Raw genomic sequence first — 27,972 nt, 5'->3', positions numbered from 1 at the left:
CGTAGGGTAGAGTCGAGACGTGACATGCGACGTGTCAATGGTGTTGCTGTTCTTTTGGGCATTCACCGCGCGAGGAAGGCACTGACGGGCAGGGTTGGACATGAGGATGGAACAACTGATGTATTACATAATACACTGTTGCCGGATTAACATACTTCCACATCCTCCCGTTAAAGCCACATCAACACCCACCCTCGGAAGCATCGACACCAGCCACATTTTCCTGCACGGGCCAGCGGGCTGCCAAACGCGATGGTTGGCTGGATGTAGGAGGCTGAGAGCTATCCGAACCTTGAGGCTGGCGATTCTCACTGCTTTTTCGCTTGGAAACTCATGACACCAACTCCAGCTCGCTCTTTGGCTTCAATTCCGAGGATTACGCCGACACTATGGTAGGGAAAGTCAGCGAGAGGGTTCTCCTTCGGGAGGGTAAGTGGAAATGGAGTCTTTTGCCCATGGGGACAGCACCCTGACCGTGTATCACAGGCCTGGAGAGAACCGACAATGGAATGAAGCAGACAAGCTGGCCAGACGTCTCACCGATCAATCAGAAGAATTACTACACGTACGTCTTCAACACCAGACTCTCTGGCGCTGTCTTCGTCGTGGCGATGCTGACAACTCTCCGTTCAACAGGGATTATATGAAGCGCGATGACCAAATTCTCGCTTTGCGACTTCAAGGCGATGCCACCCGCGACAGGATCGTTCAAGCTGCTAAGGACAGAGATCGCGCTCTTGCGCAAAGCGGCCGCGCTGAGGTTCCTCTTGTTATACCCGAGCTTCAACCTGATGAAGCACCTGCCGATGCTAATGCCGGCCTCGATCCCTCCAAAGTTATCATCATTCATCCTGGCAGCCAAAACCTCCGAATTGGGTTCGCCAGCGACGCCCTTCCGAAATCAATCCCCATGACACTTGCAACAAAGTTCCCTCAGACCGAGGCGGAGATGCACGAAGCACTCCCTCGCCGACAATTCGAAGCAAAGACACAAGACCAACAATATGGCGAGGAGTGGTCCAAGAAGTACACCAAAATGTCCAGCGATCTCAAGTTGGAGATGCGCGCAAACAAGCGCAAGGTTCTCCCTAATTCCAAGGAGCTTGTTTTGAACTACAACCGCCGGACCGAGCCCGAAATTATTCAAACACACAACGACCCCCTACAAATCGACTGGACCGACATCAACAACCTAGACGATCCCAAATCATCCGCGTCTTGTTTCATCGGGCATCAAGCGCAAAGAGTACCAGATGATTCTCAACCGAAATTCAAGCTCTGGTGGCCCATCCAGCATGGTCATATGAACGAGGATGAGTACCTGAATGCCGAACACATGTTTGACGATTTCGAGACCCTACTCGACAAGGCAATCAGACAGGAGCTTGGCCTGACCAAGAACAGCACCTGGAGACAGTACAGCTGCGTCTTTGTCATTCCAGACCTCTACGACAAGAAGTATGTGGAGCAGGTGCTTCGATCTTGCATGACATGGTTCGAGTTCAACCGGGTATGCTTCATTCAGGAAGGCATGGCCGCTACGTTCGGTGCGGGCTACACTCAGGCCTGCGTCGTTGATGTTGGAGCGCAAAAGACATCTATTACCTGCGTTGAAGATGGCCTCTGCGTCGAAGACTCTCGGATCAACTTGAAGTACGGTGGCTACGACGTGACGGAGACGTTTGTAAAGATGCTGCTCTACGACAACTTCCCCTATCAGGATATCAATCTCAGGAGGCGACATGACTTCCTGCTCGCGGAGGAGCTCAAGATGAAGCACTGCACGATGGTGCAAGCGGACATCTCTGTCCAGCTGTATCAATTCCATCTGCGAGCTCCCAACCAACCGACGCACAAGTATCAATTCAAGACATATGATGAGGTCATTCTAGCTCCCATGGGCTTCTATGATCCGGCCATCTTCGACAACAGCACCAAGATAAGAGGCCGGAGGAAGTTGCTTGACCGGTCTTATAATGCATACGATGCGGATATCCCCGACGATCCTACATCCGCAGCCCAATTTGGAATTCTGGCTCTCGTCAAACCATCATTAAACTCTACGCCTACCAATGGCTTCACCCAATCACAGAACGATGTATCGACGCCGGTAAAGGAAAGGCTGCAGCCGTTCGACTTCCTGAAGCGGGGCGAGAACGGCATCAACGGCACTCCATCTGGATCCAATGCTCCATCGCCGGCGCCGGAGGGTATCAGCACGCCTGTGCCTGCCCCTTTCGTGTTTGGTGGAAGCAAAGAGGGCGTCAATGGAGGAAGCCCTGCTCCGCCCGTAAGGAACGGCGGCACACCGGGCCCGAACGGCACAGTCGTCCCACAGCCGCCTCCGGGCATGTTCGTCGACGCTTCTGCGCGCAGCGCCAAGGCCATAGCAATCGAACGCGACGGCGTTCTGCCTACCGCACCGTTGGATCTCGCTATTCTGACCAGCATTTACAACGCAGCCAAGGGCGACGACAAGAAGCTGCGTGATTACCTAGGCAGTGTCATGGTCATTGGAGGTGGTTCGAAGACACCTCAGTTCACTGTTGTACTAGAGGAGAAGCTCAAGGCACGGCGACCTGATCTCTTCGATCGCATTTTAGTCAGTCGAAGTGCCAGGGATATGGACGAGCAGGTTGTGACTTGGAAGGGGGCCAGCGTCTTCGGCAAACTCCCGGCCAACGATTCATGGGTCACGCCGTTCGAGTTTGAACGGCTGGGGGCTCGCGTGCTACACCACAAGGTGCTCTGGTCATGGTAGACTGGAGGAGGACGGCGGCAAAACATCTTAATGGAGGATGCGATCACGAGAAAGCAACGGAGTCGGGGAGTGAACAATGGTGCTCAGGAACTGGTTTTTATGGAGGCAAAAGTCGTAAGGAACGTCTAGAAGCCACTGGCGTTTGGTGTCAAAACGAAAGACTACTTTCCGGTGTTGAACTTATGAAGTATTGTGAGAAATGTATCGAGGCAAATTCGAGGCGATCGCGAGGCTCTCCCAGACATCTGGAGCTGAGTGACTATGTCAAACCTACCTAAACACATACACTTACTGATTGGAACTATCAATGTCGACGGCTACGGCGCCCACACTGTGACGGGTGTCCGGCCGTGTGTGTGAACCGGTCAGGAATGAGGTGGTCATGGCAAAGTCGTTGGCTATCATTGAGGGGCTTATGTAAGGCGGCTCGACCGGAGTTTAGAGCAGGGAGCTCAGGTCAATCCAGGTGTATGATGCTCACCCGACGTCCCGCACCGGCACTCACTACCGCAGCTACCCACCCACCCTTTACCTTAACTCACATTTCTCCCTTGTGATCAACAACAACAAACAAATCCGCCCGACGTTCCCAGCATCTCATTCGCCCGCCGCGAGATGTAAGCTTGGAACTGGACGGTGCTCTGCGGCAAATAACGAGAATCAACTCAATTGCTCGGCGAAATACCACGGCGCTCGACCTCTTCGCCATGGCGATTCTCTCCCGATACCTGCCCTTCTCCGAGGCAACTACAACGCTGCAAGCAGTGACATACCTCCTCGGCATATCTCTCTTCTCCATTTCTTTCCTCGTCTTCCTCAACAGCAGCATATCCTTCGTGATTACCGACCTCATTGGCGTCAAGGATGGCGTCGGCGACATTGTCGGCACTCTCGGCTTCGTAGACGAGCTCGTTGCGCTCGTCGCATGTCCGGTCTGGGGTTTGGTCTCGGATCGGCTCGGTGTGAGATGGGTGGCCGTCATCGGGTATGCCGTCATCGGCGCAGCATTGCTTCTTTTCGTTCAGGCGAAGAATGTCTACCCGCAGCTGCTCCTGGCGCGCATTTTCTTCGCCGTTGGCGCCACAGCGTCGTAAGTGACAAATAGAGGTCGGGAACGGGCAACATGTGCTAATATGCTTTTCTCAGTGCCACCATGGTAACGGCTATTCTGCCTTCATTGACGGACGATGGTGACAAGTCCGACAGCTCCGCAGACGGTGCGAACAAACCGACGCATAATCCCCGCAACAGTATGGCCATGTCCCTCGAGTCCGACATGACCATCACTCCGGCGCGCTTCCATGGTTTCAGCGGAGACGGACAAACCGCGACAGCGAGTGAGAGAGAGGAGGCACAGGCTGGAAGGCCTTCGTCATTGGCGGGCTATGTTGGGCTATTCACAGGATGCGGCGCGCTGGTTGCGCTTTCCCTGTTCCTCCCGCTCCCTGCACGATTCGGGGAGGTTGACGGCATCACGCCTGCTACAGCCGTCGCCGACAGCTTCTATGTGGTGGGCATTGTGGCGTTTGTGGTCTCAATTTTTGTTTTCTTTGGGTTGAGAAACCTCAAGGGCGAGGAAGGCAAGGGTTGGAGTGTACTATTGGGTCTAAAGACGAATTCGGACTCGGAAGACGAATCTGACGACGACGGGTCAGACCACCCAACGCGGCCGGTACGTTACTTCGTGAATGTTTCTTGAGAAACTGCTGACGTTCTACAGAAGGTGCTTCCATACTTCCGCCTCCTGCGCGACTCTGTGACTCTCGGTTTCACGGATTCCCAGATCGCTCTGGGATACCTGGGCGGATTTGTGGCCCGCGCATCCACTGTTGCCATTTCGCTATTCATACCCCTTTACATCAATACGTACTACATCAGCAACGGCTTCTGCCAGGGCTCTCCGCATGACCCCTCTCCAGAGCTGAAGAAGGAATGCCGAGCTGCCTATCTCCTTTCGTCAATCCTGACTGGCGTGGCTCAGCTGTTCGGCCTCTTCGCCGCGCCGGCGTTCGGGTACTTTAACAGAAGACGCGGGCGCGTCAACTACCCCATCCTCCTCGCCACGGCTTTCGGTATTGTCGGCTACATTGCCCTGCCACAGTTGCAGAGCCCGGAGTACAAGAACGTCGACGGGCGAGGCGGCAGCCCCGCCATTTTCCTAATTGTGATCCTCATCGGCATCAGCCAGATTGGTGCCATTGTCTGCAGTCTCGGCTTCCTCGGCCGTGGCGTTCTGACTGCAGATATCCCCAAGTCGCAGGTCATCGACACGGTCGAAGACTCGGCAGAGGCCATGGAGACTTCCCCAGAGTCTGCACCTCTCTTACAACACAATGCCAGCGTGGATGCCGTCTCGCGAGTGCGGCTCAAGGGCTCCATCGCCGGCATGTACTCCTGGTTTGGAGGAGCAGCTATCTTGCTTCTTACCAAACTAGGTGGCTACTTGTTTGACGCGGTGTCCAACGGTGCCCCGTTTTACATGATGGCTTCCTTTAATGCCATCCTCTTTTTTGCCAGTTTGGGCATTGATGCTGCTCGTTTTTACAGGGACAAGCAGTGATGGTATGACTTACGAAATACACGTATTATTACCTTGATGTATCATTATTATATCTGTGAATTGTCTATTTATCTAAGAAACATACCTTTGCTATGCTGTTGTTCCCCTGAACCATCTTTCTAACCTTGACTTCGTGCAGATTGCGGACCTTGATTGGTTCCGTGTACTTCTACGAACCTGCCCTACTGTGCAGTCGAACTCTCCGAAATAGCTCCCGGTTGGGTTGATTCGACAGTGTCTGCCGGCATTTTCTCTTCTACGATAGTATCGAGACCACTGGCTACACCGACTTCGTCTTCTGCACGCTGCTGCTGCTCCTCAATGGCCTGGAGAACATTCCAATCGCGCCTTCGAATCCAAGGGCGAGAGCGGCGTCTGGCCCGCTGGATCCTGTCCCAAGTCTCCTCGTCCCTCTTCAGGCGCTCTGATTCTGTCATGGGCTTCGGCGCAACCATTCTGACGACGCAGGGGCAGCAGAACATGGTGAACAGTATCTTTGCGAGCGAGGGTGGAGGGAATCTGGTGTTGTAGCTCTCTCCGGGACCACTGGCCCAGAGCCAGTCGTCTACTCCAGTCGGTTCCTCTTCCCAGCACGGGTCGTACTCTGAAAACCTCGGTTTGAAGACGAAGTCGGCTGAGGTCTCGTTCATTGGGCCTATGGCGTCACCTGCTCGTTGGTGGTTAGTAGCAGCACTGGATAACTCTGACTTTGCCTCTGGCTCTGGGCTCCAGTCTGGCTCAGTCAACATCACCGTCGCGCGGCCCTCATTGCCGCACTCAGAGCAGACGGCGTGTGAAGGCGATGGCTTGAGGCATTTGAGCTTGTTAGTAGCGCGGCGGAGGCGGTGGGTGAAGGCGGCGGACTTGCCGGGCTTCTTGCCTGCGTCTTTGCGGGCTGGGACGCAGAGAGAACATCGTTTGCTGACGGTCCATGGACCTTGTGCCTCGTCGCAGTTGTGGATGTAAGGAGGCATGTTCATGTAGGAGGGCCGATGCGCGGGTACTGACGGGATAGTAGAGGCCTGTATGGCAGTCTAGGTATGATGAAGACCAGCGGGCCGAGTATGTTCGGGGACGCTGCTGTGACCTTTTCGAAGAGGAGCCTAAGGTGTTTGACGGCATTGTAAGCGGGATCTCCAAGACTTTCTATATAGCTGCGGATGGCGGCATGGACCCAGATCACATGCTTGCTGTATTGTCTTCTGTAACGCGCTCGGCAAAGGCATTTAAAACATTTGTATTCTTGAATATTCGTTATAGACATGGCGTAACCATCTCTTTGGTTGAATAGGAATATTGGTAGGTTCAGTCCTTTGTCTGGGGAAACAGACGACGTTTTGTACATTCTCTATGCCTTTCACCAGGTACCGTGATCTCAGGCCTCGATGTTCCCCCTGTTAGATTCACGTCGAACGGCCAGTCTCTTTATCATGGCAGATCGATATCAGTTCTCAGTGCATATTGGAGCATTCTTCAGTTGCACGATCCTCACCGTGTGACGTTGAAGATTATTTACTTGATGGCATCTTACCTTCCATCATATACCACGTACGAGAAATGCGGAAGATATGACGAGAATATGGAGAAAAAGGCAGATTCAAGCCCGCCTCAGTATTGCGAGTCTGGTCTCCGAACTTCGAGGCGATACTTGCTTGCTGGCCACACAACGCTTGTTGCGAAACTTACGCGATTAGACTGGAACCGTGCGCGCCGCGTCGGTGAACAGGGCCAAATAGTTCTTAATCAAATACTGTCAGTAACTTCTGGACTCTCTTGGCCAAACACCCAGACCTGGGTACTGTGAGCGAACTGGAAGAGCATCCTGGAAAGATCCGCGGCAACTCCAATGCGAGGTATCTCCGATATTCATATCCGGCGCGGTGTATGCGCAAGACGTAGAAGGACAGGTCAAGCATTGGATTTACTTAAAAGATTGCAATCTTCCGAGTCGATCGTTTTAAAATGACCAAGTGCAGACGGCAACTCTGCTTCTCTGGTATACAGCATGATTCCCAAGGGGGCCAATATTCCCAGAGACATCCTTCCTCAAGAATGTGGCTACGCTACCAACCGATCATGTATTCAAGGCGGACCGCGAGGAGCCGAAATGTCAAAGCCTCGCCTTCGTTCCCCGTCTGTCTCTGTCTGATTAAGCCTTAGCAACGATGGAGCTTGAAACTCTGTAGGATCTATTTCCAGATCAAGTTCGTCCTAGGTATTCGTGTCAACTTCGAGAACATTGGATAGGCAGCTGGTAATGTGAAAGATAGGTCTTGTCGCCCGCCGGTAGTTCTGATCACTATCTTAGGCTTCTCAGGGTCCTTGGATTCTGGTTTGGTTTGCAGGCATTAGCTGTCCCTCTTTCTCTAGGCAATGGGCCCCTGGAAGAACCCTTCTAGACTGCGCTGACGTGTACCTCGGATGTATAGTGCTGCCGCAAGCCCAGAGCAAGCAGCAAATCATTTGCGTTGTAGGTCCGGTTCTTAACATATACCAACTTCTATCCTTGGCACATGTTCACTAGCAGCCTGTTCGCTATGGAATACAACAACACAAATATAGACTACTAGACACGGGTTCCTACTACTTAAAAGGCCCGTGTCTTTTACCTTGTTGGTCAATTGGTAAGAGGCTGTATGAGAACACGGATGACCGATAATCGAAAATGCGAGTCGCAGTGCCCCTGGGAGAAGCGAATTATATAGATCTTAGGGCCGTTTAAATACCTAAGACTGTTCCTTAGGATTCTTCTACGACACGCTTTTCTTACATCCCTAAGAGCCGAGGCCACAACAAGCGAATTTCAGCGCCAGTCACCAAAGATATTATAAAAGCTCTACACCCCATTCTCGTCCAGTGTTCTGTTCAAGACGACGGTTGTGTAGCATTGGCAGGCTCGCCACCAGACCACGCCGTGCAACATGAGCCGTTGTATATTGCAAAGCTTTAGGTGCGGTCAGTATCCGTCAATTGCCCTCCACCCAAAGGGCACTCTACTCAAGAACCAAGCTCACACTTCCCGCCGCAACTAACCTCTACCCGCAGCTTATTCGTTGTAGAACACATAACCACATAGCCTCAGAAAGAAAAATAATTATATAAGTTAATATAAGCTCTTTCTGACCTAAAAGGATGATCTCACGACTGGCACTCCCAACACCGGATTTGAATCCCAAGTTCAACACCCTACACTCACAAGATCTTCAAGCGAATGACTAAAGGGCCATTAATTGACCTCAGTTGTTTGGAGAAATCCGCTTTGCTCCCCTCCTCACAAGAGGTATAAATTGATACGTTCATCCTTGACGTCAATCTCTAGCTTCATCCTACAGATACGTATGAAGTATGCACTCATATCTCCGAGCCAGCTCTAGAAAAAGCTTGCCATCGCCCAATCGGCTATGAGAACAAGAAGCCTCCCACGAGACAAGCCAAGATCGTAAACCACTTACACCTGTTTGAAACGGCACTTCATCGTTTGGTCGGCTGACCCTAAGCCTTACCGCGCTGATGAACGATAGGGAAGCTTAGCCACGATCCACTTACAACGAATTCCTCCCTGATGAGTGCAGCTAATTGCCAAGTAAGCACTGCCGCTGCCGATATCAACATCCATCGACCATTCTTTGGTATAAGGACATGTGCTGTGAGCTCTCGCGTCTACAACTTGATTGAAGGGCCCCCATTCTTCCAAAAGGCTTAGATTTAATCAAGCCGACGGATGGCCTTGCATGAAGGATTGAGTGAAGAGTCAGCCGACCCTACCTCCTGTAGAGCAAGTCAGCACTGATCCGTCAGCATCGAAGGGGAGGTCCCAGGCTAACAGTGGGTGAATCACCAAGCTTTTGATAATGCCATCCGCACATCAAGAACAGTTCAAACAATCAAACGATGATGTCGCCAGAAGAAACGTGAAGGACAAAAAGGGCTTCCTCGACGGACAATATCTTTCCCAAGATACCCGGCCCTCACGAACCGATCAGATCACTCGAAATCATACATCAAGGACACGCGATGTAAGGGGGCATTTGACTCTCTTTCCTTGAAAAACCAATGCAAACGAGACCATTTTTGACTTTTTTGAACGATACCGTCCATGAGTACCTAGATAGAAAAAGCCTTTCATTTATCGTGCAACGACCAGAAATCAGCCGGCCCAGTCCTCGGAAACCTTGACGCAACCAATCCTACTGCAAATTTTCCCCGAAAACTGGTCCTTCCCTTCCGTTCTCCATCGTTAACTAGAGCCGGATATATGTGTCGGAGCACATTTCTCAACCTATATGTGGGCGAATATAGGCGACCTATGTGGGCATTTATTTGCCGCCGAGGCTAGGGAACGCAGACTCGTCCTTGGTGTTGATCTGGGCACCCTGGGGACGGCCGCCGCGGGGGGCACCGCCACGGGGAGCACCGCGGGCACCATCGCCGCGTCCACGACCGCCACGGTCACCACGGTCACCACCGCGGGCACCGCCACGGGGACCACCACGGCCACCACGGGGGCCGCCGGCACCGCCGCGGGAAGAGCGCTCAGGCTCGACGTAGCGCTGGTCGATATCGAGGAGCTGCTTGGTCTTGCGCTCACGCTCGCGCTTGGTCTTGCCTCCGGTGCCGATCATGAAGGTCTCCTCGTCCTCGCGGGAAACCTCCTTGGCGGAAGCCCACTCCTTCTTGAGCTTGGTGCCCTCGTTGGCCTCACGGACCTTGGTGTTACCCTCGATGGCGAGCTTCTTCTCGGCAAGCTGGGCGAGGTACTCGGTGTAGGAGACCTGCTTCTCCTCGGGCTCCTCGGGCTCGACGGGAGCGGCGGCCTCGGCCTCAGCGTCCTTAGCCTCAGCCTGGGCAATGGCCTCGCCGGCAACCTCGTCCTTGCGCTCAGCCTCACCCTCGGTGGCGCCCCAAGACTGGGCAGCCTGCTTCTCGGAGCCGCTGCGACGAGTAAGTACGGGAATGGTATGGGTGAATCGGTTCAAATTACCTGGCGAGACCCTTAGACTGGCGGTCATCACGCTCACGGGGGAAACGTCCACCACGGCCTAGTCGTCTTTGTTAGTACGCGAATGAGTTCGAACCTCACTCCATGCATGCAACGTCGAGGCATGGGGACGGCGGGATGTCACGAACCTCCACGGGCGCGGGCACCGTAGCCGCCACGAGGGCCGCCTCTAGCAGGCTCGTCGGTGGTCTTGCCACGGTTGCGGTCGCTGCCAGCACCGCGGTCACGGAAGGCTGCGAGCAAGATGTCATGTCAGCGGGTCAAGGTCCAAAGCGGGGTCTGCATTTCCCGAGGTCTGCAAATTGGTGATGGAGCAGACTCACCAGCATCGTTGCCGGAGGCGTTGTTGCGACGGGCACCGCCGGTGTTGCCAGCGGGGGCACGGGAAGGTGCCTCGGGCTCGACGCCGCGCTTGGTTGAGCGCAGAGAGTTCTTCTCAACCGTCTTCACGGGCGCCTGAGGAGTGTCATCCTCGGCATCGTTGCCTGTTGTGGGAAGTTAGGGCATTGGCTCAGAGGTACGACTTGTCGGTTCGTTCATTCGCGGGACTCATACCGAGGAGCTCGAACAGGTTCTATTCAGGTAGACTTGTTAGTTTTCATGTCTTTGAAGCCCAAGTGTATTGCGGGAGCGAAGCCGAAAAAAAAGTCGAGCAAAAGAACATGGAGAAGGAGCCTGGCAAGGGCGATGACGAGGCCGACGAGGTCAACGCACAAACACACAACGACTCAGTCGACGAACAACGAGCACCAAAATAAAACGGAAAGCGACATCGATAATAGAGACAGAGGTTCAGCTTACCTTGCTTGCGACCGACATCTTGTCGCCTGGATTGTGGTGTACAATAGCGACCTAGTCTAGGATGATGATTGGGGTAAGAGACAAGGTTAGAACACCATGACCTGGCGGTGGTGGTGATGCTCAATGGGGGGGTATGGGACCAATTGGTAGCCGGTGCTCTGGTGATGTTACGGATGGGACCTGAGGTGAAGAAACTGCGCACGATGGGGCCACTGGGGTTCCGGGCGGGACAAATCACAGCAGCACACACAGCACACACACTGGTAGCAGGAGAGGGAAGCGACGGGAAAGCACAGAGCAAATTAGGTCAGGCAGAAAGGGCACGCTGCACTCACTTCGCCCAATGACAGCCCGGAAATGGCTTCAGCACGGGCATTGCACACGCTGAGAGCAGAGCGTTGTGCCCTGGAGAGGGGGAAGGGCACTGTCCTTTCCACCAGCAAAGGGCAGTTTTGGTGTGAGATCATCGCTGCGTTCCCGGCTCGCTTAGCAATTCTTCCGACCTCCAATTTTGTGTGCCGTGGCTGCCAATTTCAGTGTGAACAACCTGCTGTGTTTAGGGTTCTAGACGCGCCGGTCTCTTCCCCCCCCTCACCTGACAGCCTGAGGTACCTCGCCAGGTACCCCATTACCTCACTTTTCGCCCATCACGCCGCTCAAACCTTGGTTCACCTTGCTAGCTCTACCTCCCGTCTCGACGGCCTCGGCCAATCTGACGTCCCGGTCTCCGGCACCGACTGTTTCTGGCATCATTCGACTCGGCCAAACTTCGCTCCAGCAAGACACAGTTCTATGCTTTAGTTAAGAGGCCGAGGAAGTGAGAAGCGTGTTGTGAGGAATCCTGAACGAACAAGAAGGAGGGGCGGGATCCTCGGCACATCTCTTCGTAAGGCAACCAATCGTCCCTTCCATATCTTGCGCCAGCCGGTGCCCCCGGCTCCGAAACGGAAACCAAACCGAGCACCGAACTCTCTCATCCGTATTCGCTGCCGCTGTCGCTGTCGCTGTCGCTGTCGCTGCTGCCAACAGTTCAACCGACATCGCCGGTTCCCAAAAAAAAAAAAAAAAAATCCCAAGAGAGCATGGCATGGTGCGGGGCAGGCCAAAATGAGGGAGCTCGGTGCCCCTCTCTGCCCTGACCTTCCAGCTCTTGAAACCCAGCTCTCGGTGTCGAAGCACACGCACACCGTATTCACCCCCGCTGCAAGATGCGAGCCAAGCCTCCTCGGTGGCTACCCGATGACGGCCAATGCCATCTGAGCGCAGAGCTCCACAAAGCTGGGGAAGACGGCGAGCTCAGTCCCCATTGGCAGTGTTGTTGACTCGAACAACGCTTGCAGACAGGCACACCATCTCGCAAGCTCGCAGCTGCCATGCCGGGTCTCTGGTGTGACGATTTGTTTGCATTTCTCCGTGGTGTGCACCAAAAGCACCTAATATTTTGTGACATGTAGATATGTCCCAAGTTTGCAGTGGTGTTAAGTTGTGTTACTCGCTGTATAAGACGCAACCTACCATTCCACCATCGCGGTTCAGGATACGTCAAAACTTCCCGTGCAACATGCCACTATTGGACAGTATTGCGAAGTCGACCACGAATCAATCATCACCATCGTTGCCTTGAGGTCTACCCTGAGCGGGAGAACACGAAGACAACCTACTCATGAAAGGCGCGTTCATGCATGCATCATGAGCAAGATCTGATCCGTTAGTAGAGCAACTACTAAAAGGCACACGATCAAAGGCGGCAACTCTTGCGTATCTCAAAGTCGTTTCATGAGAGGATAGAAAGTCCGGTTGTGGATTGTACTCTTCGAAGTAAATTCGAGATTGGTCGCGTCTCACCGAGAGTTGTTGAGGAACACCACGCTTCATGCCACTGGTTCCACCTTAAATAGGCTGACTCTTTGCTCTGCCGGAGTGGACTAGGGAAGCCACTGAGAATCCTCGGGCAGCTCATCATCTATGACAGAAGCAAGTCTCAGCAGCGCAGCCTCAAGACCAAGACACAGTTGACATTCCTAAGAAAAACCCATTGTGTGCTTCCTTGTCCTCTTCCGTGGCACCGTGGTTGCAAGTCTTGCTACTTACCCAGGGTGATCCTGCTCTAAGCCTCCCCCTTCCAACAAATCAACGTCTTGCCCCTCACATGACATTGAACTCAAAGTTCAAGGACACCCATCTCTAAACCAAAACACCATCGCACGACATTCCATCCCTTACAGGCTCATCAATCAAACAAAAAAAAAAACACGCAAAAAGCAAAAGAGGGAGCGCCGAAACTGTCAACTCTCATAATATGCCAGCACTGTGGATCGAACACAGGATCCCCGCATTACAAGTGCGATGCCTTACCACTTGGCCATGCTGGCGGGTTATGCGATGCATCGGCCAAGTCGTACGAGCCATTATGATTCACGCCAGCCCTCATGGCAGCCCTTCGGTGGGTCATCGCATCTGACCTCACCTCGTCGTCTGTGTTCATATTAAAAAACAGGTCTTTCTTTGCTCTCACTTCTTCATCTCCTGGTTTTAAATCTGTCTACGTGAATTTGTGCTTTCTCGACTGCTGGCTTCCCTATGTTTCGTCTGAGACTACCTGCTTACTTGAACTCGGAGCTCATTCATCTAATTGCCCTAGTGTTAGCCTCACCTCACAGCCTAATTTCCATCTCAAGAGTAAAGCCTAGCTTTACATTGACCTACTAAGAAGGTCTAGAAATATTCCCAACTCGTATATGGCAATCTCTAACGCCCAAAATTTTCCTGGAAATGAAATCAACCGGCAGTTGTGTTTGTCAAGTTAAGTATGGTCGTGACGCAATTCACTCTGTAGACCAGGCTCATACAGTATAGCGTGCTATCATAACTTATTCTTCCGAATTGATTGCTGTAGATGAGCTCAATTTCAATCATCATTACGAGAAACACCATGGGCAGGTTTGAGTATGAACAGCGAGCCGAAGCCCGAGTATATTGAGAAAACTAGCCATTAAAATACCGATAAGGTTTCACCATCTAAAGAGTGGAAAGTTGCCGCCAATGCCTTTTTAACTAAAAAATCAAGCTCCCCATCTACCACATCTACTCGTGAGCATCATCCCCGAGAGAGCGTACCAGGTAAACCCCTTAGTAGCCGGTGCCGAAGGAACCGCACTTGCTGGCCGCATAGGAGTTGCGGTTCTCAGAAAGGCAGTCGGTGTACTGAACAGTGCACTTGTTGATGGCGACGCTGAAGTTGTCCGAGAAGAACCAGCGCTTGGCGAAGTCGGGAGCGCGGGCGTAGACGGCAGCATCGTCGCGGCGGCCGCGGCGGTTGTTGTAGGTCTTGCAGCCCTGGGCGTAGGTGTTCTGGCACGCGTTGTACTGCTCCTTGCAGGCTTCCTGGCAGACGCTGGGGACGCTGCCGCGGCCAAAGGACTTGCAGAGCTTGGAGTCGGCCTGGAGGTAGAACTTGAACTGGTTGCCGGCCTGGAAGTCGACGGCAATGTCGTTGCAGGTGACGATAGGGATCTCGATGCCACCGACGGGGTTGCCAGGGCCGTATCCGAACCACCAGCTGGAAGGCTGCTTGCAGACACCAGTAGGAGGAGGGGGCACAACGGTGGTGACCGGGGTAGAGGTCGTGGTGGGCTTGGAGGGGCAAGGGAATGTAGACACGGAGGTAGTGCCAGGCTTGTAACCCTTGGGAACCTTCTTGGCGAAGCAGTCCTTCTTGGAGCAGGATCCCTTACCCTTGCAAGAGCTGGAGCAGTAGCTGCTGACGTCGCTGCACCAGGCCTTGAAGTCCATGCAGCTAGCAGAGCCGGGCCATCCAGCGTTCTTCAAGCAAGCACTGACCTGAAGCTTGCAGCTGTTGTGGGCCTTGGTGCAGCTGTCGTTGTCGTCAAAGTCGGGGAGGTTCTTGTTGCACCAGCTGCCGCAGCCGTACTCGCAAGTGGCGGGAGTGACAATGGTGGTGGTGCAGACAGCGGGAGCAGTGGTGGTGGGGATGGTCGTGGAAGGCTTAGATGTGGTGACGGGAGGCTGAGAAGTGGTCACAGGAGCGGTGGTGGTTGAAGGAGGGGCCTGGGTAGAGACAGTGGTGGAAGGAGGAGCTTGGGTAGACACAGTGGTGGATGTGACCAGAGTAGAGCTCGTGGTGGAGGTGGACGGAGGGATGCTGATGGACGGGATGGTGGCCGAGGTGCTGATGGAGATCGTGGAAGAAGACGAGACCGAGTTGACGGGGGGGACGTAGCCGCAGGGCTCGAGGGACTTCAGCTTGCTGGCGACGTAGATCTCCATGACGGCAGAGCCACCGCAGTTCTTGGTACTGTCGCCGTTGCAAGGCTTGTTGCACTTGTCCATGGTAGTGGCAGTTGTGTAGTTGCCCATCACGACACCGCAGTAGCACTCGCCGCCGTACTCGACACCGGCAAAGGCGTATCCCTCGCTGGCACAAGCGGAGAGACAGGTCGAGGGAGTCATGGTGGCAGAGTCAACAGAGTCCTGGCGCTCAGCAATGGTGCGGCCATGGTTGGTGTCGTCGGTGTAGCAGCCAATGGAGGTGTAGTCTTCGACGGTGGCACCGCCAGAGGGGAACGTGGGATCTTGATAGACAGAGAAAGCCGCGGGGCCACCGCAGATCTCGGAGCTGTTGCCAGTGCACTTGTAGCTGCAAGTAGACTCTTCGAGGGCAGGACTGTTGATGGTCGCGCTGCAGTAGCAGACACCGTAGTATGTGAGACCAGCGTAGCGGTAACCATTACCTGTCATCGTGTTAGGTTCTTACGTCAAATGTAAAGCTTGGCCAGGACGGCTTACCCTTGCAGGCGTCCACACATGTCTCGATGGTCATGTTCTGTTGGTTGAGACCGGAGCGGAAGTCGAGGGCATTCTCGTTCTTGGTACCCTTCTCCTGGAAGCAGCCCTGGTAGGTGAAGGGCTGGAATTCATCGAGGCAAGGCGGCAACTCAGTAGTGGTCGCGGTGACCTGGTTAAAGAGGGTGGCAGCTGCGAGAGCAGCCAGGGCCCGAATGATGGGAGCCATTATAAACGATGGTGAGTATTAGTTATTAGAACGAGTGTAGTACCTCTTTGCAAGAAACGAGTGTGCAAGAGTGAGTGAATGCTTTCCCGGATTGGGTTGTGAGTGATGAGTTGGAACAGAGACCAGGATGAGAGGCATCGAGGCCCATCATATATAGTGAAATTCAATCATATCGGGAGCTCACGATTGACAGACACCCCGGCCGGCAGAGTGACAATCAGGGGAACAACCTCAACGGGTGATGCGAGTAGCGGCCGATAGAGTGGTGTCAGGTCGGACGGGGGCAGAGCGCCACGACTAGAGCGTTAGTGCGATATCTAGAGCAAAGCATGGAAGATACCCAGAGTGAACGGTGCCTTGGCAGTCATTGTATGGAACTGTTGGTTTGCATACAGTGATACACGTCTTTCACGGAAGCCACGGTGACGGGACGGCCACATCGAGGTAGTAGTGCCAGGTACTGAGAAGCTAGAATAGACTCGGCAAGGTGACAGAAGTGGGCGGCGGCGCGAAGGGAAGAGGGATACAAGTTTAGACAGCAACGTTAGGGGCGGCGGTCGGTGTGTCCTCACCTGCGCCAGTAGTCAGCTCTACGGACCCAAGTCGGCGAATGCCATGCTTCTTTGGGTCAAGAGGCAAGGGCCGAGATGCTCTGATGTTGGAATACCCGCCCAGTTGGGGCCGGACAGGTGCAAAAAGGCAAAGTCCAGGAGTCCGAGCAAAGGTAACCCACGCCAGAAGTGGAATAGAGTTGAAAAAGTGAAGGAAGAGGCCAGACTCTTTTGGGTCGGCGGAAGTCGTCGGATGACGGTGGGAGGATCCATGGTCCAATGTCAATGTCCATGAGATGGATCATGGATGCACCTCAGTTTCCAGGGCTAAAACACGCAAAGACTAAAACTAAAAAGAGAAGTCGCGAGGAAGGAAACGAAACAAAAACCGGGCAGCCCAAGGCAGGAACCAGGGTGTCTCCAAATCGGGCAGGATGACGGCCCCATACCCGGGGTAAAGACTCGATATCATTGGCTACTGCCAATGTTAAGCTCAGTCGATCCCAGTTCATCCCGTCCGTCAACAGCAGGCAAACAGGGGCAGCCTCACTGACTCTTGTCCGTACCTGCATTAGACCGCTCTCTCCTTGACTGCTAATCTCATCTCTCGCCCTCTTTTCCCTCCCTCTTGTTATTAGGTGCAAAGGTAGAGTCTTTCGAGTCTCGAAGAGTCTCTTGGGCATTTTAACCTTCCACCTTTCCATCTGCCGCTTCCCAAAAGTGCCCTAAACAAGCTTGACCTGACCAGCTTTCTTAGTCGTCAGCATGCTGTCAGATTCAATCTCCTTGGAATCACCAAAATCAAACACACATTAGCCACCGACGTCGAACGTGGCTTTTGGGACATGCTTCATCTTTCATGCAATTTGAATCAGGGGCTTCGGCTTTTGCTTTTGCTAAGAATATCTTTTTGTCATTCAATGGCTTCCAAGAACGACCAACTCAACGCCCAGAAGCCCCCATCGTCGACCGGTCTTCTTGTCCTCACCACAAAGATACCTGACAGAGGCACTGACTCGGGCCGGGTCCTCTCTTCTTCTTCTCTTCTTGTCTCTGCATCCCAGCGGCATCCTAATTCCCAGCTGATGACCGTGGACTGGACCCTCTTCGCAGCGCAAACTCCTAGGCCAACATCGTACCAGCAGTGTTTTGCTCGTGCGTCTAGGCCGGTCGACCTGTCAGGATCCGCACAGTCGCTCGTCGCTCGCTGCTGCGCCCCTCTCAACTATGCATAATGCAGTCGGGTTACAATATTGAAGTCTACCCCGGTTGACTAAAGACATTGACTAGGGCAGCAGGGCCTTGATAGGATCCTCCGTCGGTTTTTGTTGCTTCTGCAGTCAACAACAATTCAGCCGCTGGCACGGTCTCAAAGCACAGGGCAATTGCTGCAGGGCCTCGCAACATGCACCCGCTCGGACAAAATATTGAACATCGATGCAACGTTCCCGCCTTTTACACGAGAACACCAGAACCTCGGACGAAGATCCCGAATCATGTTCTGATATCTGCTCGCGCAAACCTCACACTCCGTGCTTCGTAATCCTTACCCCTTCCAAGGTCTCGGGTCTACGGCATCAGTGCGAATAGACAACGAAATCTCGGACACTTCTGCTGTCGATCGTCTGCGGGGTGGTCTTGAACCAATGTGGTGATGCTTGAGATAGAGGGCCGCAGATCAAGGGCACTCCCGCCAACAAGGGCCTGCTGCCTCCTCTACCTTGCTCGAGTTGCTCATCGCTAGTAAGGCTGTCAGGCCTGCCAACATAACCCGCGCGATGAACGACGAGACACAGACCTCTCATCTGCAGGTGAGCACAGTCGGACCCTCAAATGCAAAGTCTACATGGAATACGAGACAACAGCGAATCCGCAGTGGAAACATCACAGCAGCTTACTTCTCAACGGCCGTATTGCAATACAATACCTTATCGTAAACGATTGATTTTCGTTCTTTTGTTCGAACCCGATATTACATGATTCAGCAAGTTCCCGACCGAAATAAACGACGTCAAATTGATGACGGGTGCACTCTATGAGCTTTGCTATTACTTTCGATACCCTTACGCAGATGCCATGATATTTGCTTTAGGGCCTGAAAACTCTAGATGGGTGTATCCTCTCTTCGACTAGCTGACCAAAAAACCGACAGTGTCTGAACGTTACTAGTGTAAGCGGCCGAGAAAAGTAGCAAATCGTCTATGCCAGTAGCCCAACTCTTCAGACGGACGAGCCCTCGTTCTATCATCTTTCACGGGCAACAGACTGGAACCGCGACACAGAGCTTTCCCGATGCAACGGCTCCTTTGTTCAATCAATAAGCTTATCGACAACCATCTCCGCAGTTCTTACAAGCAAAGGTGTAAGACGTTGGAATGAGAGAGCTGCGCCCCATTCTCCCGTCGACGGCGCCAGCTGAATTGCCAATGCAACTGAACCATGCCCACCTGAGAATATGGGCTAGCGAACCCCCCTTTCCCAAGGGAAGCTAAGCTAAGAAAGCTAGGTTTAGTCTGCTTTTGTCCGACCGCCCATCAACTGAGGATAATGGTTGCTCGGTCGAAAATCAGCGCCCAGCCCAAACGGCTTATCAAGTTCTTCACCAGCGCTGGTCGTCGCCGACGCCACACCGTAGATGCCAAGGCCACCTTTTCGGCTCTCGGTATCGTCTTCGTGTTGGGTCCAAACCCCCGTGATGGCTTCTCGTCAAGTTACTCCACAGACCTTCATCCTCAACTCCACCCTGGGGGCAAAGCTGAACCTCGTATCGACGGGAGACCGACGATTTAGCCCAGGAACCCGCGGCGTCCCGTGGATCTCACAGAATCCTCCGAGATCTCTTCGATGCGAATGCGGAGTCCGGCGCGATGCCGACCTCTCCTGAGTAAAGGTAGGGTAATCACCCCTGACGAGGCTCTGGGCAGATCGTCGGGATCGCCATAATTATCGCTTACCTTACCCCCGAGCGGACTCTTCGGAAGGCCTGGACTTCCATGGTTTAACTAATGCTCTGGATAATTCGGGACTTCCGACCCAGTTGATAACTTTGCAGACGTTCCATGTATTCCCATCTTCCTGTCATCTTGGTTGACTTCCTCGCCCTTTGACTGTTTGGCTTCCACAGCACATATTTCTTTGCACCCATATCGAAGCTGTTTCCTAGTACCACTACTTAAGACATTGCCGGATCTAGGCATCAAGGTTTGGGCCAGGTCTTCAAGTGAAGATTAGGTAGTGTTAGACATACTAGGTAACACACCAATCAAGCTACTATCTGTGCCTGGGTTATACACATGATGATGTCCTGCGGTGTTGACTACCGCTGCGGCGTCTCCTTACCGTAGATGGGTGTTCTTCCACGTCGTTGGCGACGACTCGCTGGGCATCGTGAACATGGTCCGCTGCACGATTGGCAACCTCGACGACACATTGGCAAGCATCACCATGTTGAACAACGTGTATAAGTGCAAAAATAATTGAATTTCAGCCAGGAGCTATGCCAAAAAAGTCATGTCACATTTCACCCCCGTCCTGATCGACGATTAAAGGCTATCTGTTACTTCCATTCTAGCTTGCCCCCTCTGTTAAAGGAGAGGGTCAGAGAAGGAACCATCCTTTCCGGGGGGGCTTCTAGAGTTACATCCTTTTTAAAACAACTTCCTGCCTAACCTAGAACGCCGATGCAGACTTGCAGTGAACCACTTCTTTCATCTCCTCCATCTACTCTCCTTCTCCTCGTTCCCTCACATTTTTCCTTGTCCCTTGCTATATGACTCTGGCTGTGTAGGTAGTCCTTTATCGAGACATGTTTAGGCCTTGTCGCGAAGGTGACGGGGAACCCACTTGCCGGCACCGCCGGAAGCCTTGAGGGGCTCCACCGGCGTGGCAGGCGAGGCGGTCCGGTCGGGGCGGCCGTTCTCACGATCTTCGCGTCCGGAGCCTCCCCGGTTGAGGGGGGCACCGCCACGGTCACCAGAGGTGCGGGGCGGCGGGGGCGTGCTGTCGGACGACGCACCACCACCAGAGGCGGCCTTGGCGGCCTCACGCTCACGCCAGCTGGGCTTGCTGCCGGCGAGGGCGAGACGCGGCGGGCCACCGGCACTGGGGCGGTCGGAGGTCTCTGAACGTTCGGGACGCTCAGAACGCTCAGAAGGACGCTCGTAACGCTCAGAACGCTCGGGGCGCTCGGAACGCTCTGGGCCACGGGACGGGGGAGCGCGGGCAGGGGGCGCGGCGTCGGCGTTGGAGGGGGAGGCAGCGTTGGCGGCCTCACGCTCGCGCCACTTGCCGGCGCCGGGCAGGTTGAGCGGGCGACGACCCTCGGGAACGGAGTCGGTGCCACGCTCGGGAGCGCGGGAAGGCGGTGCCGCCCGCTGGGACTCTCTCTCGGCCTTGCGACGGGCCAAGGCCTCCTCCTCGCGTCTCGCCTGGAGGGCAGCCTTCTCGAGACCCTCCTGGCGCTCCTGTTCGCGCTGCTCCTTGAGACGCTGCATCTCGGCTCTCTTGGCCTCGGCACGTCTCTCCTGCTCCTCCTTCTCCTTGGCGGCACGCTCCTCGGCCTCGCGCAGGACTCTCTCCTGCTCCTCGCGCTCGCGCTTCTCGCGAAGCTTGCGGTCGCGGTACTCCTTCTTGCGAGCGGCGATCTGCTTCTCCAACTCCCTCTCTGCGTCTCTGCGGCGCTTCTCGAACTCGTCGCGGCGGCGCTCGTGGAGGTTGGAGCGGAAGGCCTCGTACTCGGGCATGAGACGGGTGAGGCGGTGCTTCAGCTCGACGCTCTCCTTGTGCTTGATCTCGGCCTCCTTCAGAGTCTGAGCCTTGACGGCCTCGTAGGTCGCCCGGTCCTGTTCCGTCTGCTTCTTGTAGTCCTCGGGCAGCTTCTTGGCCTCCTCCTGTCTGAAGGCACGCTCCAAGTGGTCGATACGCTTCCAGACGATACGGAGCTTCTCAGAGACGTCATTCTTCTCACGCTTAAGCTGCTCCAGCTTGATGGCGTGGATCGCACTGGAGTCGAGGTTCTCCAAGTTGTCCATGTCGATGTCGATTGTCTTGTTGCCGATCTTGAGGTCGGCAATCTGCTTCTTCAGCTCCTCCTTGCGGACGCGGTCACGCTCGGCCTTCATACGCTTCTCTTCACGCTCCTTCTGCTCAGCGGCGAGACGCTTGTCCTCAGCCTCTTGAAGCAGCTGCTCACGAAGACGCTTCTGGCGGGCATTCTCTCTCTCCTTACGAGCCTGAGCCTCAGAGGCCTCCTCCTTGCGCTTGTGGATGACCTCCTTCCTTGCGAGAATGGAGTGGTGCTCCTGTTCCGCACCGGCACGGGCACGTTCCAGAGCGGCTTCTCTGGCGGCAACGAGAGACTGGTTGTAGGTAGGATCAATGTAGAAGCAGGTGGTGTGGAGAGACTTGACGAGGCGGGTAAGCTGGGACCGAACAATCTCAGAGGGGGTGCTCTGGAGACGCTGGACAGAGCTGCCGTCAGCCTCGGCTGAGCCGGCGGTAGATCCAGCGTGAGCAGCCTTGGCGGACGAGAAGACGTCGTTGTCGAAGCTGAGGACGCCGGTGGCGTGGTCCATGCGGATGGCCAGGTCACCCTTCTTGTTGCCGTTCATGATGAACTTCTCGATGGTGCCGCGAGTAACCTGGAAAGGCTCGGGGAACTGAGCAAGCTTCTCAACGAAGGCCAAGTCAACAGTCTCGTACACCTGGGAGAGCTGCTGGAAGAGTCTGGTGAGGATGACCTGCTGCAGAGGCAGGATGTACTTCTCCATCTCGGCATCATCTCCGATCTTGGTGAGAATAGGGGAGATCTTCTGGCAAATGGAGAGAGGGTGGAAGTCGACCTCGAGGATGTTGTAGAGGTCGCGGATCTCAGGACGAGCGCGCTTCAGCATCTGCTTAGCTAGAGCATCACGGAAGAGGCCAGCACGAGTAGGGGCCTGACCCATGCCGAGCAGGTGGGTGAGACGAGCATTCTTGTTCTTGCGGGACTCATCGAAGTCAACCATGGCACCGCGGGAGCGAGTGGTGCTAATGACGGGGATGGCGAGAGCAGACAACAGCACGAAGGAGGCGGCCTTCTGAAGGTCGTTCTCGGTGGCGGGAGGGTTGTCGGCCTTCTTGCCCTGTCCGCTGGCAACGACAGCGGCGGACTGGCGGAGAAGGGTGTAGTATCTGGACCAGGCGGCGGCGTGGAAAAGGTAGTTCTCGCCGACAAGGAAGATACGGGTGAGCTTCTCGTAGTAGTTGGCCATCATGATGTTCTTGGGAGGGCGCTTGCTGAGGTTGAGGAGGGTGTGGATGTCCTCAACGGAACGGAAAGCCTCCTGCCAGAGCTCCAACTCGACAGCAACGTTAAGCTGCTGGAAACGGGTCTCCAGGTGACGCTGCAGGGTGTCGGGGTCGCTGAGGTTGATGGCATGCATCTGTGCCGAGTACTTGGCTGCAGTCTGGACATGGTTGCGGAGCAGCTCGCAGAGTCTGCGGAACTCGGTCTTGCGGGTGTACTTCAGGCAGAAGTCGAAGGCCTGCATGGCAGTGCTCTGGTATAGGATCTCGAGACGGGCATTGTTGCGGAGGATATCGAGCACGGTGCGGTAGGCCTCCCAGAGAAACTTGAGCCACGGGGTGACGATGGCACGGTCGGTACGGTCGCGGGACTGCTCGCCGGAGACAGTGGCGAGGAGGATGGACTCGGGTGTTTCGCTAGCCTCCAGATCGTCGACGTTGGTGGTGGAGGTGTTGGCCTCGATGCTGGACTGGACCTCATCGGCCTTGGCCTGGGCAACGGTAACCTTCTCGGCGGCGAGCTCGATGAACTTCTTGAGAACCAGCTGCACATATCCCTGTTAGCAACGATTGCCCTAACCCATTTCTTCGGCGACGAGACGGCTTACCTCGATGGTACCTATGTTGGTGTTCTGGCTGATGTTCTTGTACTGGTACAGGGCATCCTTGGCCAGCTTTCCCTTCTTCTGTTCGACAGAGAGCTCCACCAACAGGAGCATCACCGGCTCCAGCGACGCGATGGGAACATTTCGGCTTCTCTTCGAGGTGATGTGCTCGTGGAGGAGGGTGAGGGCGGCGGGAACTTGGTTGACGCCGATGAGCTCGTGGGCGCGCTTAAGGACGTTCTCCGGCTTCTGGTGAGGTGGAGGAGGCTATAGCTTATTGTCAGTTCAAAAGTTCGACAACAGCAGCGACAAAGATGACGCCCCGTGATATCAAGGTCGGAGAGGGGTAGCGTCAAATCCAAATGGGAAATTTTTGGGTTGGCGGGCCCAGAGGTTGAGAAAGCAGATGGAAGAACTCACCATGATGGGCAACCTCCTCTGCGGGAAAATAATATTCTCGAGAGGGTCCTTGGTTTGAGGAGTTGCAGCGCAAGCCTGTTCGTGCGAGCGGTATATTGACTTGGCTGTCGCTCGGTGCGTTGGCGTTGATGCTATACACAGCAAAGACGAATTTTTCAATTTCGTGTGTGGCCGCTATGCGAGTCCTGAGGGGCTCCGAGCGTCCGTGCGTTGTGCGAAACGGAGATCACGTGATGGAAGATTATGTCAGCCGAGGCTGACCGACTCACAGAAGGTTTGTCTCCTTCAGGTACCTTCTTCCCGTCCCTCAGTTCAGTACAACCGTCCCGTTCTAAGGCATTGACTGGTGACTGCCTTGATGTAATTGTTGTTGGATGGGTCGAATGAGTGATGGGAACGAGGTCGCCGATTGCACTGTTGAGATGATGTCCAATTCGAGTCAACATTGCGCTTGCCGTTGCGCTAAGTCTCCTCGAAACCTTCCTTCCCTTTACTTAACTTGATAGGTTCCAACCGTGATTTTCAGACCGACTTGCCAGCCTTGTCGGTTTCTAGTCCAAAGCCTCCCCGAACTTTCTTTAATCCCGGATACGGACGGGGACATGTCCCCGTTATGCTCCACCGAGACCGAGGTAAAAGGTGACTTCGCACATTTTTTCCGGGAGAGCGGGAAGATCGAGAATCACCGATCTTGTATCGATTCTCCTCACTTCCAACCTACAGGTACAGGGGACGCATGCATAGTTATACATTATTCAACGGGTAGGGCAGCAGTATAAACTGGCTTCCCCAGACACGCCTATAAGTCATGCGTAAGTATTCGTACGAACGTGTCGGGATTCGGGTGAGCTGGCAAAGAATGGGTGTTGGATAAGGCTAGAAAAGGACCGATATTCATCGGTACATCTCTTATGTATGTTCCCGATATAGAGCATGGCGCTGTGGACGTCTCTCATGAGCGTGTTCTTTCAGCTAGCCCCTCGGCAGCTTTCCGTTCTTTGTCTGGCCGAGGGCGAAGGGTCGTCAGCCCAACTGAAAACGTCATGAGGGAGAGTTCCATGGCACGTCTCGATATGAAAAGCAAAATATTGTTGACACCCTATCATACATACGACGGTCCTCGCGAACGCGTCGTGACATCTATCGGCTTCGGCAGTGAGACGAGCCGGATACAGAGTGCCGCACGATATAATACGGGAGACTTCTGTTAAAGTCGGCAGTGCAGAGTCAAAGTCTGATCGAGATGCCGGGTCTTGGTATGGCACTCGGGCACGGGAAGACTGAAAGGAAGAGGGCAAAAAAAACCAAAGGTTGGGTTCGCCACATCCCGTGATGCCCAAGATATGCAGCTCATTCATCGTCATCAACACCACATGCTGCGACTTGGGGTATCGCGTCTCGTGCTCGTCGTCATGACTGTATCCGTGTTCCATCGGCGCAATCGGGGCGCCGAACAGCTAGGGGAAACCCAAATATGGGAGATTGCCCGCTCCGGCCAATTTCTAACCAATCCCGCCAATGCTAGCCTAGCCTGCCTAGGTACTTGGGGCACCAAATTGGGTCCGTGCGGAGCGTCGCTTCTTTAAATTTTCCCTCTTTCTTGTGAAGTTGCGAGGCGACTGGAACCTCAGCGAACACCCCCGCTGGCGCCGGCTCCAGTCGTCCACCCTTGCCGGCCCGTCCGCTGTCCAATCCAGAAGCCACCCTGATGACTAAGTTGAAGAAGTGGATGTACTTTCTACCGCTTGGAACACATTGTCAGGTACCACACTCTACTGAGAACCTAGGGTGACTTGACCTGCAGCGAGCAGACTGCAGTGCAGCATGCAGCCTGTACAAATGCACAAACATGCACACAAGCACACACACACACAAACCCCAGTCTATCAGTCTGGCAGCAGCTGGCAAATACTCTCGCTTCGCCTCGCTTCATAAAAAACCGCGCGCGGTACTCCGTAAAGCAGATGCAATGCGGCTCGGCACCCTCCAGGGACGGGGTGGTCGTTGCTTCCAAGTTCCATGGCGCACCTGGTGGCCCTAGCGCAAGAAGGTGACCTTGCGTCCATTGACCTTTGACCTTTCCCTTTTTCCTTTCACGTTAGGGGAACCTTTCCCAAGGGCTCCGCAATCCAATCCAATCCCAGCTTGCTTTCTAGTCCCAGTCCCAGCCCGTCTCCCAGTCACTACCTAGGAGTACGTGACTTCCCTCCCGTCCTCTCTCTCTCTCTCTCTCAATTCCCAATTCCCAATTCCCAACTTGACCTGCGGCTTGCCTGCACATAGCACCTACCTACCTACCTTTCCTTCCACTCACTCCCTCCTCCTTCCCCGTCGCTTGTCGCCCGTCGCCCGTCCCGTCCTCTCCTTTGCTTTCCCAAATCCAAACCCATTATCCGAGCAACCAACCTACCCATCTCTGACCAACACCCGTAATCCTCCCCCCCAAATCCAATCACCCCCCGACGCTCTTTCCTTTGTCGATTCGCTTCGATCGAAACCGGCCTCGATTACTTTCTCAATCCCCCCGCGGTTCTCGCTGCTGTGAGTTTTTTCGCCCCCCTACTGACCATTTAAATCCTCCCCATCCCGCTTCCGACCTGAGCTCGTACCACGGGCTGGTGGGAAAACGCGGCAACCACCGCCAAAGCGGAGTCAAAGGAGGGAAACTTTAATCAAACTGACACGATATGCTCTCTCATCAGGAACGTCTTTCTCACAACACCACCACCACCACCTCTCCTAACATCGTCGAATCATCTGCTGCAGACGCTACAGGTTCTTCTTCTCCCACCTCTCGCCAGCGGCAGGATCAGGTCCAACAGCCTCGTTCCGACGACAAACAATCACGACGACAAATCGCCGCCGCTGAACCTTCTGTCGCCGCCGTCGCCTCATCCTCCACGGCACCCTCTTCATCAAAGTCTCCAGCCCCCCGATCCGCGACAGCAATGCCTCAATACACCTCCCGCGATGTCGGCGACCCGTCGCAGATCAAGAAGAACAAGCAGTCGATGGCCGACCTCAAGTTGAGACGATTGACAGAACTCAACAACCGCCTGCGCGAAGACCTTGAAAGGGAACGGATTCCGGTCAGCAATGCTTCTAAGAGGTAGGTCTCGAATCATCAACCGCTATCATCGATGAATATCAATGCGGCCAATCAAGCATTGGATTCATCGCGATCGGGCGAACCAGTGACTAATTCATGTATTTTTTTTGATAGCATCATTGCCTACTGCAACAGCACGAGGGACTACATGGTTCCATCGGTTTGGGGCGCTGTCCCCCGCGGCGAAGACCCCTATGCACCACAACAAAGCGGCGGATGCTGCTTGGTGATGTAGAGCAACGTATATCATGGGTTAGCGATGTTGATATCGGAGCAGTCGATATGCTCCGATCGGATTGTTATTTTTCTATTTTACGCGTGGAATACCAAGACCCCCGAGGGCCATCGGGAATGCAGCAACCTTCCGGAAACAGCGAACGACCACCTCTTCTCGAAGAACCGGAAAAGAAAATTAAGACATATGTTCATTATTCTTTTATGCGGTCGTGGAATCATCGGGATCCCAAAAAAGTCCTGGACCAGCGCGGAGTCGAAGTGGAAAAGCAAACAAAAGTTCCCTGGGGTTAGGAAGAGTTTAAGGGGTTCTACGATGCCGGCCAAACGACAGGTACCTTTGTCCCCTTTGACGGATCAAAACGAAAAGCCACGGACAGCGACACGGGTTAGTAATACTTTTGTGAGAGAGAGAGAGAGAGAGAGAGAGAGAGAAGCGAGCAAGCTCAGTGGATGAGGTGGGCGAGAGGAAGCGAGGGGAGATGCTCGAGAGTGAAGAGGCAACGGACCCCGCTACGATAATGCTTCTATGTTGTTCTTTTTCTGTTGTTATTGGGAGGTTGTCGTCGGGGAGGCAGGGCTTTTTGGCGGGCAGCTCTTCAGCATGTAATAATT

General features: G+C 54.3%; 8 protein-coding genes and 1 non-coding gene across 9 annotated transcripts; 4 read left to right on the top strand and 5 right to left on the bottom strand.

The window, feature by feature from the left end:
* The first annotated feature begins 108 nt into the window (after positions 1–108).
* On the top strand, positions 109–3,250 carry BDP55DRAFT_646493 (uncharacterized protein). Its single transcript, XM_060573710.1, has 3 exons — positions 109–429; positions 487–565; positions 637–3,250. The coding sequence occupies exons 1-3, from the start codon at positions 390–392 to the stop codon at positions 2,759–2,761; spliced, it is 2,244 nt and encodes a 747-aa protein (XP_060434957.1). The 5' UTR covers positions 109–389; the 3' UTR covers positions 2,762–3,250.
* Positions 3,245–5,412, top strand: BDP55DRAFT_259423 (major facilitator superfamily transporter). Its single transcript, XM_060566329.1, has 3 exons — positions 3,245–3,851; positions 3,908–4,433; positions 4,482–5,412. Exons 1-3 carry the CDS (start codon positions 3,469–3,471, stop codon positions 5,319–5,321), a joined length of 1,749 nt encoding a protein of 582 aa, XP_060434956.1. The 5' UTR covers positions 3,245–3,468; the 3' UTR covers positions 5,322–5,412.
* Positions 5,413–5,503: 91 nt separating this feature from the next.
* Positions 5,504–6,301, bottom strand: BDP55DRAFT_626938 (uncharacterized protein; the record flags this gene model as incomplete). Its single annotated transcript, XM_060571689.1, has 1 exon — positions 5,504–6,301. The coding sequence occupies one exon, from the start codon at positions 6,299–6,301 to the stop codon at positions 5,504–5,506; it is 798 nt and encodes a 265-aa protein (XP_060434955.1).
* A 3,040-nt stretch (positions 6,302–9,341) lies between these two features.
* Positions 9,342–11,600, bottom strand: BDP55DRAFT_646486 (uncharacterized protein). Its single transcript, XM_060573709.1, has 6 exons — positions 11,122–11,600; positions 10,876–10,894; positions 10,644–10,805; positions 10,449–10,553; positions 10,303–10,360; positions 9,342–10,253 (listed from the first exon to the last, which is right to left on the bottom strand). The coding sequence occupies exons 1-6, from the start codon at positions 11,137–11,139 to the stop codon at positions 9,638–9,640; spliced, it is 978 nt and encodes a 325-aa protein (XP_060434954.1). The 5' UTR covers positions 11,140–11,600; the 3' UTR covers positions 9,342–9,637.
* A 1,821-nt stretch (positions 11,601–13,421) lies between these two features.
* On the bottom strand, positions 13,422–13,493 carry BDP55DRAFT_t45. The gene has a single exon. It is a non-coding gene; the product is annotated as a tRNA-Thr (tRNA).
* A 757-nt stretch (positions 13,494–14,250) lies between these two features.
* BDP55DRAFT_723875 (WSC domain-containing protein) lies at positions 14,251–16,153 on the bottom strand (the record flags this gene model as incomplete). The annotated part of the gene is made up of 2 exons (XM_060578809.1): positions 14,251–15,872; positions 15,928–16,153. 2 exons carry the CDS (start codon positions 16,151–16,153, stop codon positions 14,251–14,253), a joined length of 1,848 nt encoding a protein of 615 aa, XP_060434953.1.
* Positions 16,154–17,308: 1,155 nt separating this feature from the next.
* BDP55DRAFT_646477 (uncharacterized protein) lies at positions 17,309–17,944 on the top strand. The gene has a single exon (XM_060573708.1). The coding sequence runs from the start codon at positions 17,550–17,552 to the stop codon at positions 17,937–17,939; it is 390 nt and encodes a 129-aa protein (XP_060434952.1). The 5' UTR covers positions 17,309–17,549; the 3' UTR covers positions 17,940–17,944.
* Positions 17,945–20,513: 2,569 nt separating this feature from the next.
* On the bottom strand, positions 20,514–24,017 carry BDP55DRAFT_690218 (eukaryotic translation initiation factor 3 subunit A; the record flags this gene model as incomplete). Its single annotated transcript, XM_060576838.1, has 3 exons — positions 20,514–23,534; positions 23,598–23,861; positions 24,015–24,017. 3 exons carry the CDS (start codon positions 24,015–24,017, stop codon positions 20,514–20,516), a joined length of 3,288 nt encoding a protein of 1,095 aa, XP_060434951.1.
* A 2,699-nt stretch (positions 24,018–26,716) lies between these two features.
* Positions 26,717–27,258, top strand: BDP55DRAFT_646471 (uncharacterized protein). The gene has a single exon (XM_060573707.1). It carries the CDS (start codon positions 26,963–26,965, stop codon positions 27,125–27,127), a length of 165 nt encoding a protein of 54 aa, XP_060434950.1. The 5' UTR covers positions 26,717–26,962; the 3' UTR covers positions 27,128–27,258.
* Positions 27,259–27,972: the final 714 nt, after the last annotated feature.

This window comes from Colletotrichum godetiae (genome assembly GCF_030913485.1).
Source record: "Colletotrichum godetiae strain CBS 193.32 chromosome Unknown BDP55scaffold_4, whole genome shotgun sequence".
NCBI classification, from domain to species: domain Eukaryota; kingdom Fungi; phylum Ascomycota; class Sordariomycetes; order Glomerellales; family Glomerellaceae; genus Colletotrichum; species Colletotrichum godetiae.
The sequence above is the reverse complement of the archived record's forward strand: the minus strand, read 5'-3'. Positions and strand labels throughout refer to the sequence as shown.

Bases quoted from the DNA above. Each gene is read 5' to 3' on its own strand.
- BDP55DRAFT_646493 (XM_060573710.1), top strand. From the start codon at position 390: ATGGTAGGGAAAGTCAGCGAGAGGGTTCTCCTTCGGGAGG. The intron at 430-486 runs GTAAGTGGAAAT...CGTGTATCACAG, and splicing joins GAGGGTTCTCCTTCGGGAGG to GCCTGGAGAGAACCGACAAT. The intron at 566-636 runs GTACGTCTTCAA...TCCGTTCAACAG, and splicing joins AATCAGAAGAATTACTACAC to GGATTATATGAAGCGCGATG.
- BDP55DRAFT_646471 (XM_060573707.1), top strand. From the start codon at position 26,963: ATGCCTCAATACACCTCCCGCGATGTCGGCGACCCGTCGCAGATCAAG.
- BDP55DRAFT_646486 (XM_060573709.1), bottom strand. The intron at 10,554-10,643 runs GTGAGTCTGCTC...TCTTGCTCGCAG, and splicing joins CGCCTCCGGCAACGATGCTG to CCTTCCGTGACCGCGGTGCT. The intron at 10,254-10,302 runs GTAATTTGAACC...TACTCGTCGCAG, and splicing joins CAGTCTAAGGGTCTCGCCAG to CGGCTCCGAGAAGCAGGCTG.
- BDP55DRAFT_646477 (XM_060573708.1), top strand. From the start codon at position 17,550: ATGCTTCATCTTTCATGCAATTTGAATCAGGGGCTTCGGCTTTTGCTT.
- BDP55DRAFT_259423 (XM_060566329.1), top strand. From the start codon at position 3,469: ATGGCGATTCTCTCCCGATACCTGCCCTTCTCCGAGGCAACTACAACG. The intron at 3,852-3,907 runs GTAAGTGACAAA...TGCTTTTCTCAG, and splicing joins GCCGTTGGCGCCACAGCGTC to TGCCACCATGGTAACGGCTA. The intron at 4,434-4,481 runs GTACGTTACTTC...GACGTTCTACAG, and splicing joins CAGACCACCCAACGCGGCCG to AAGGTGCTTCCATACTTCCG.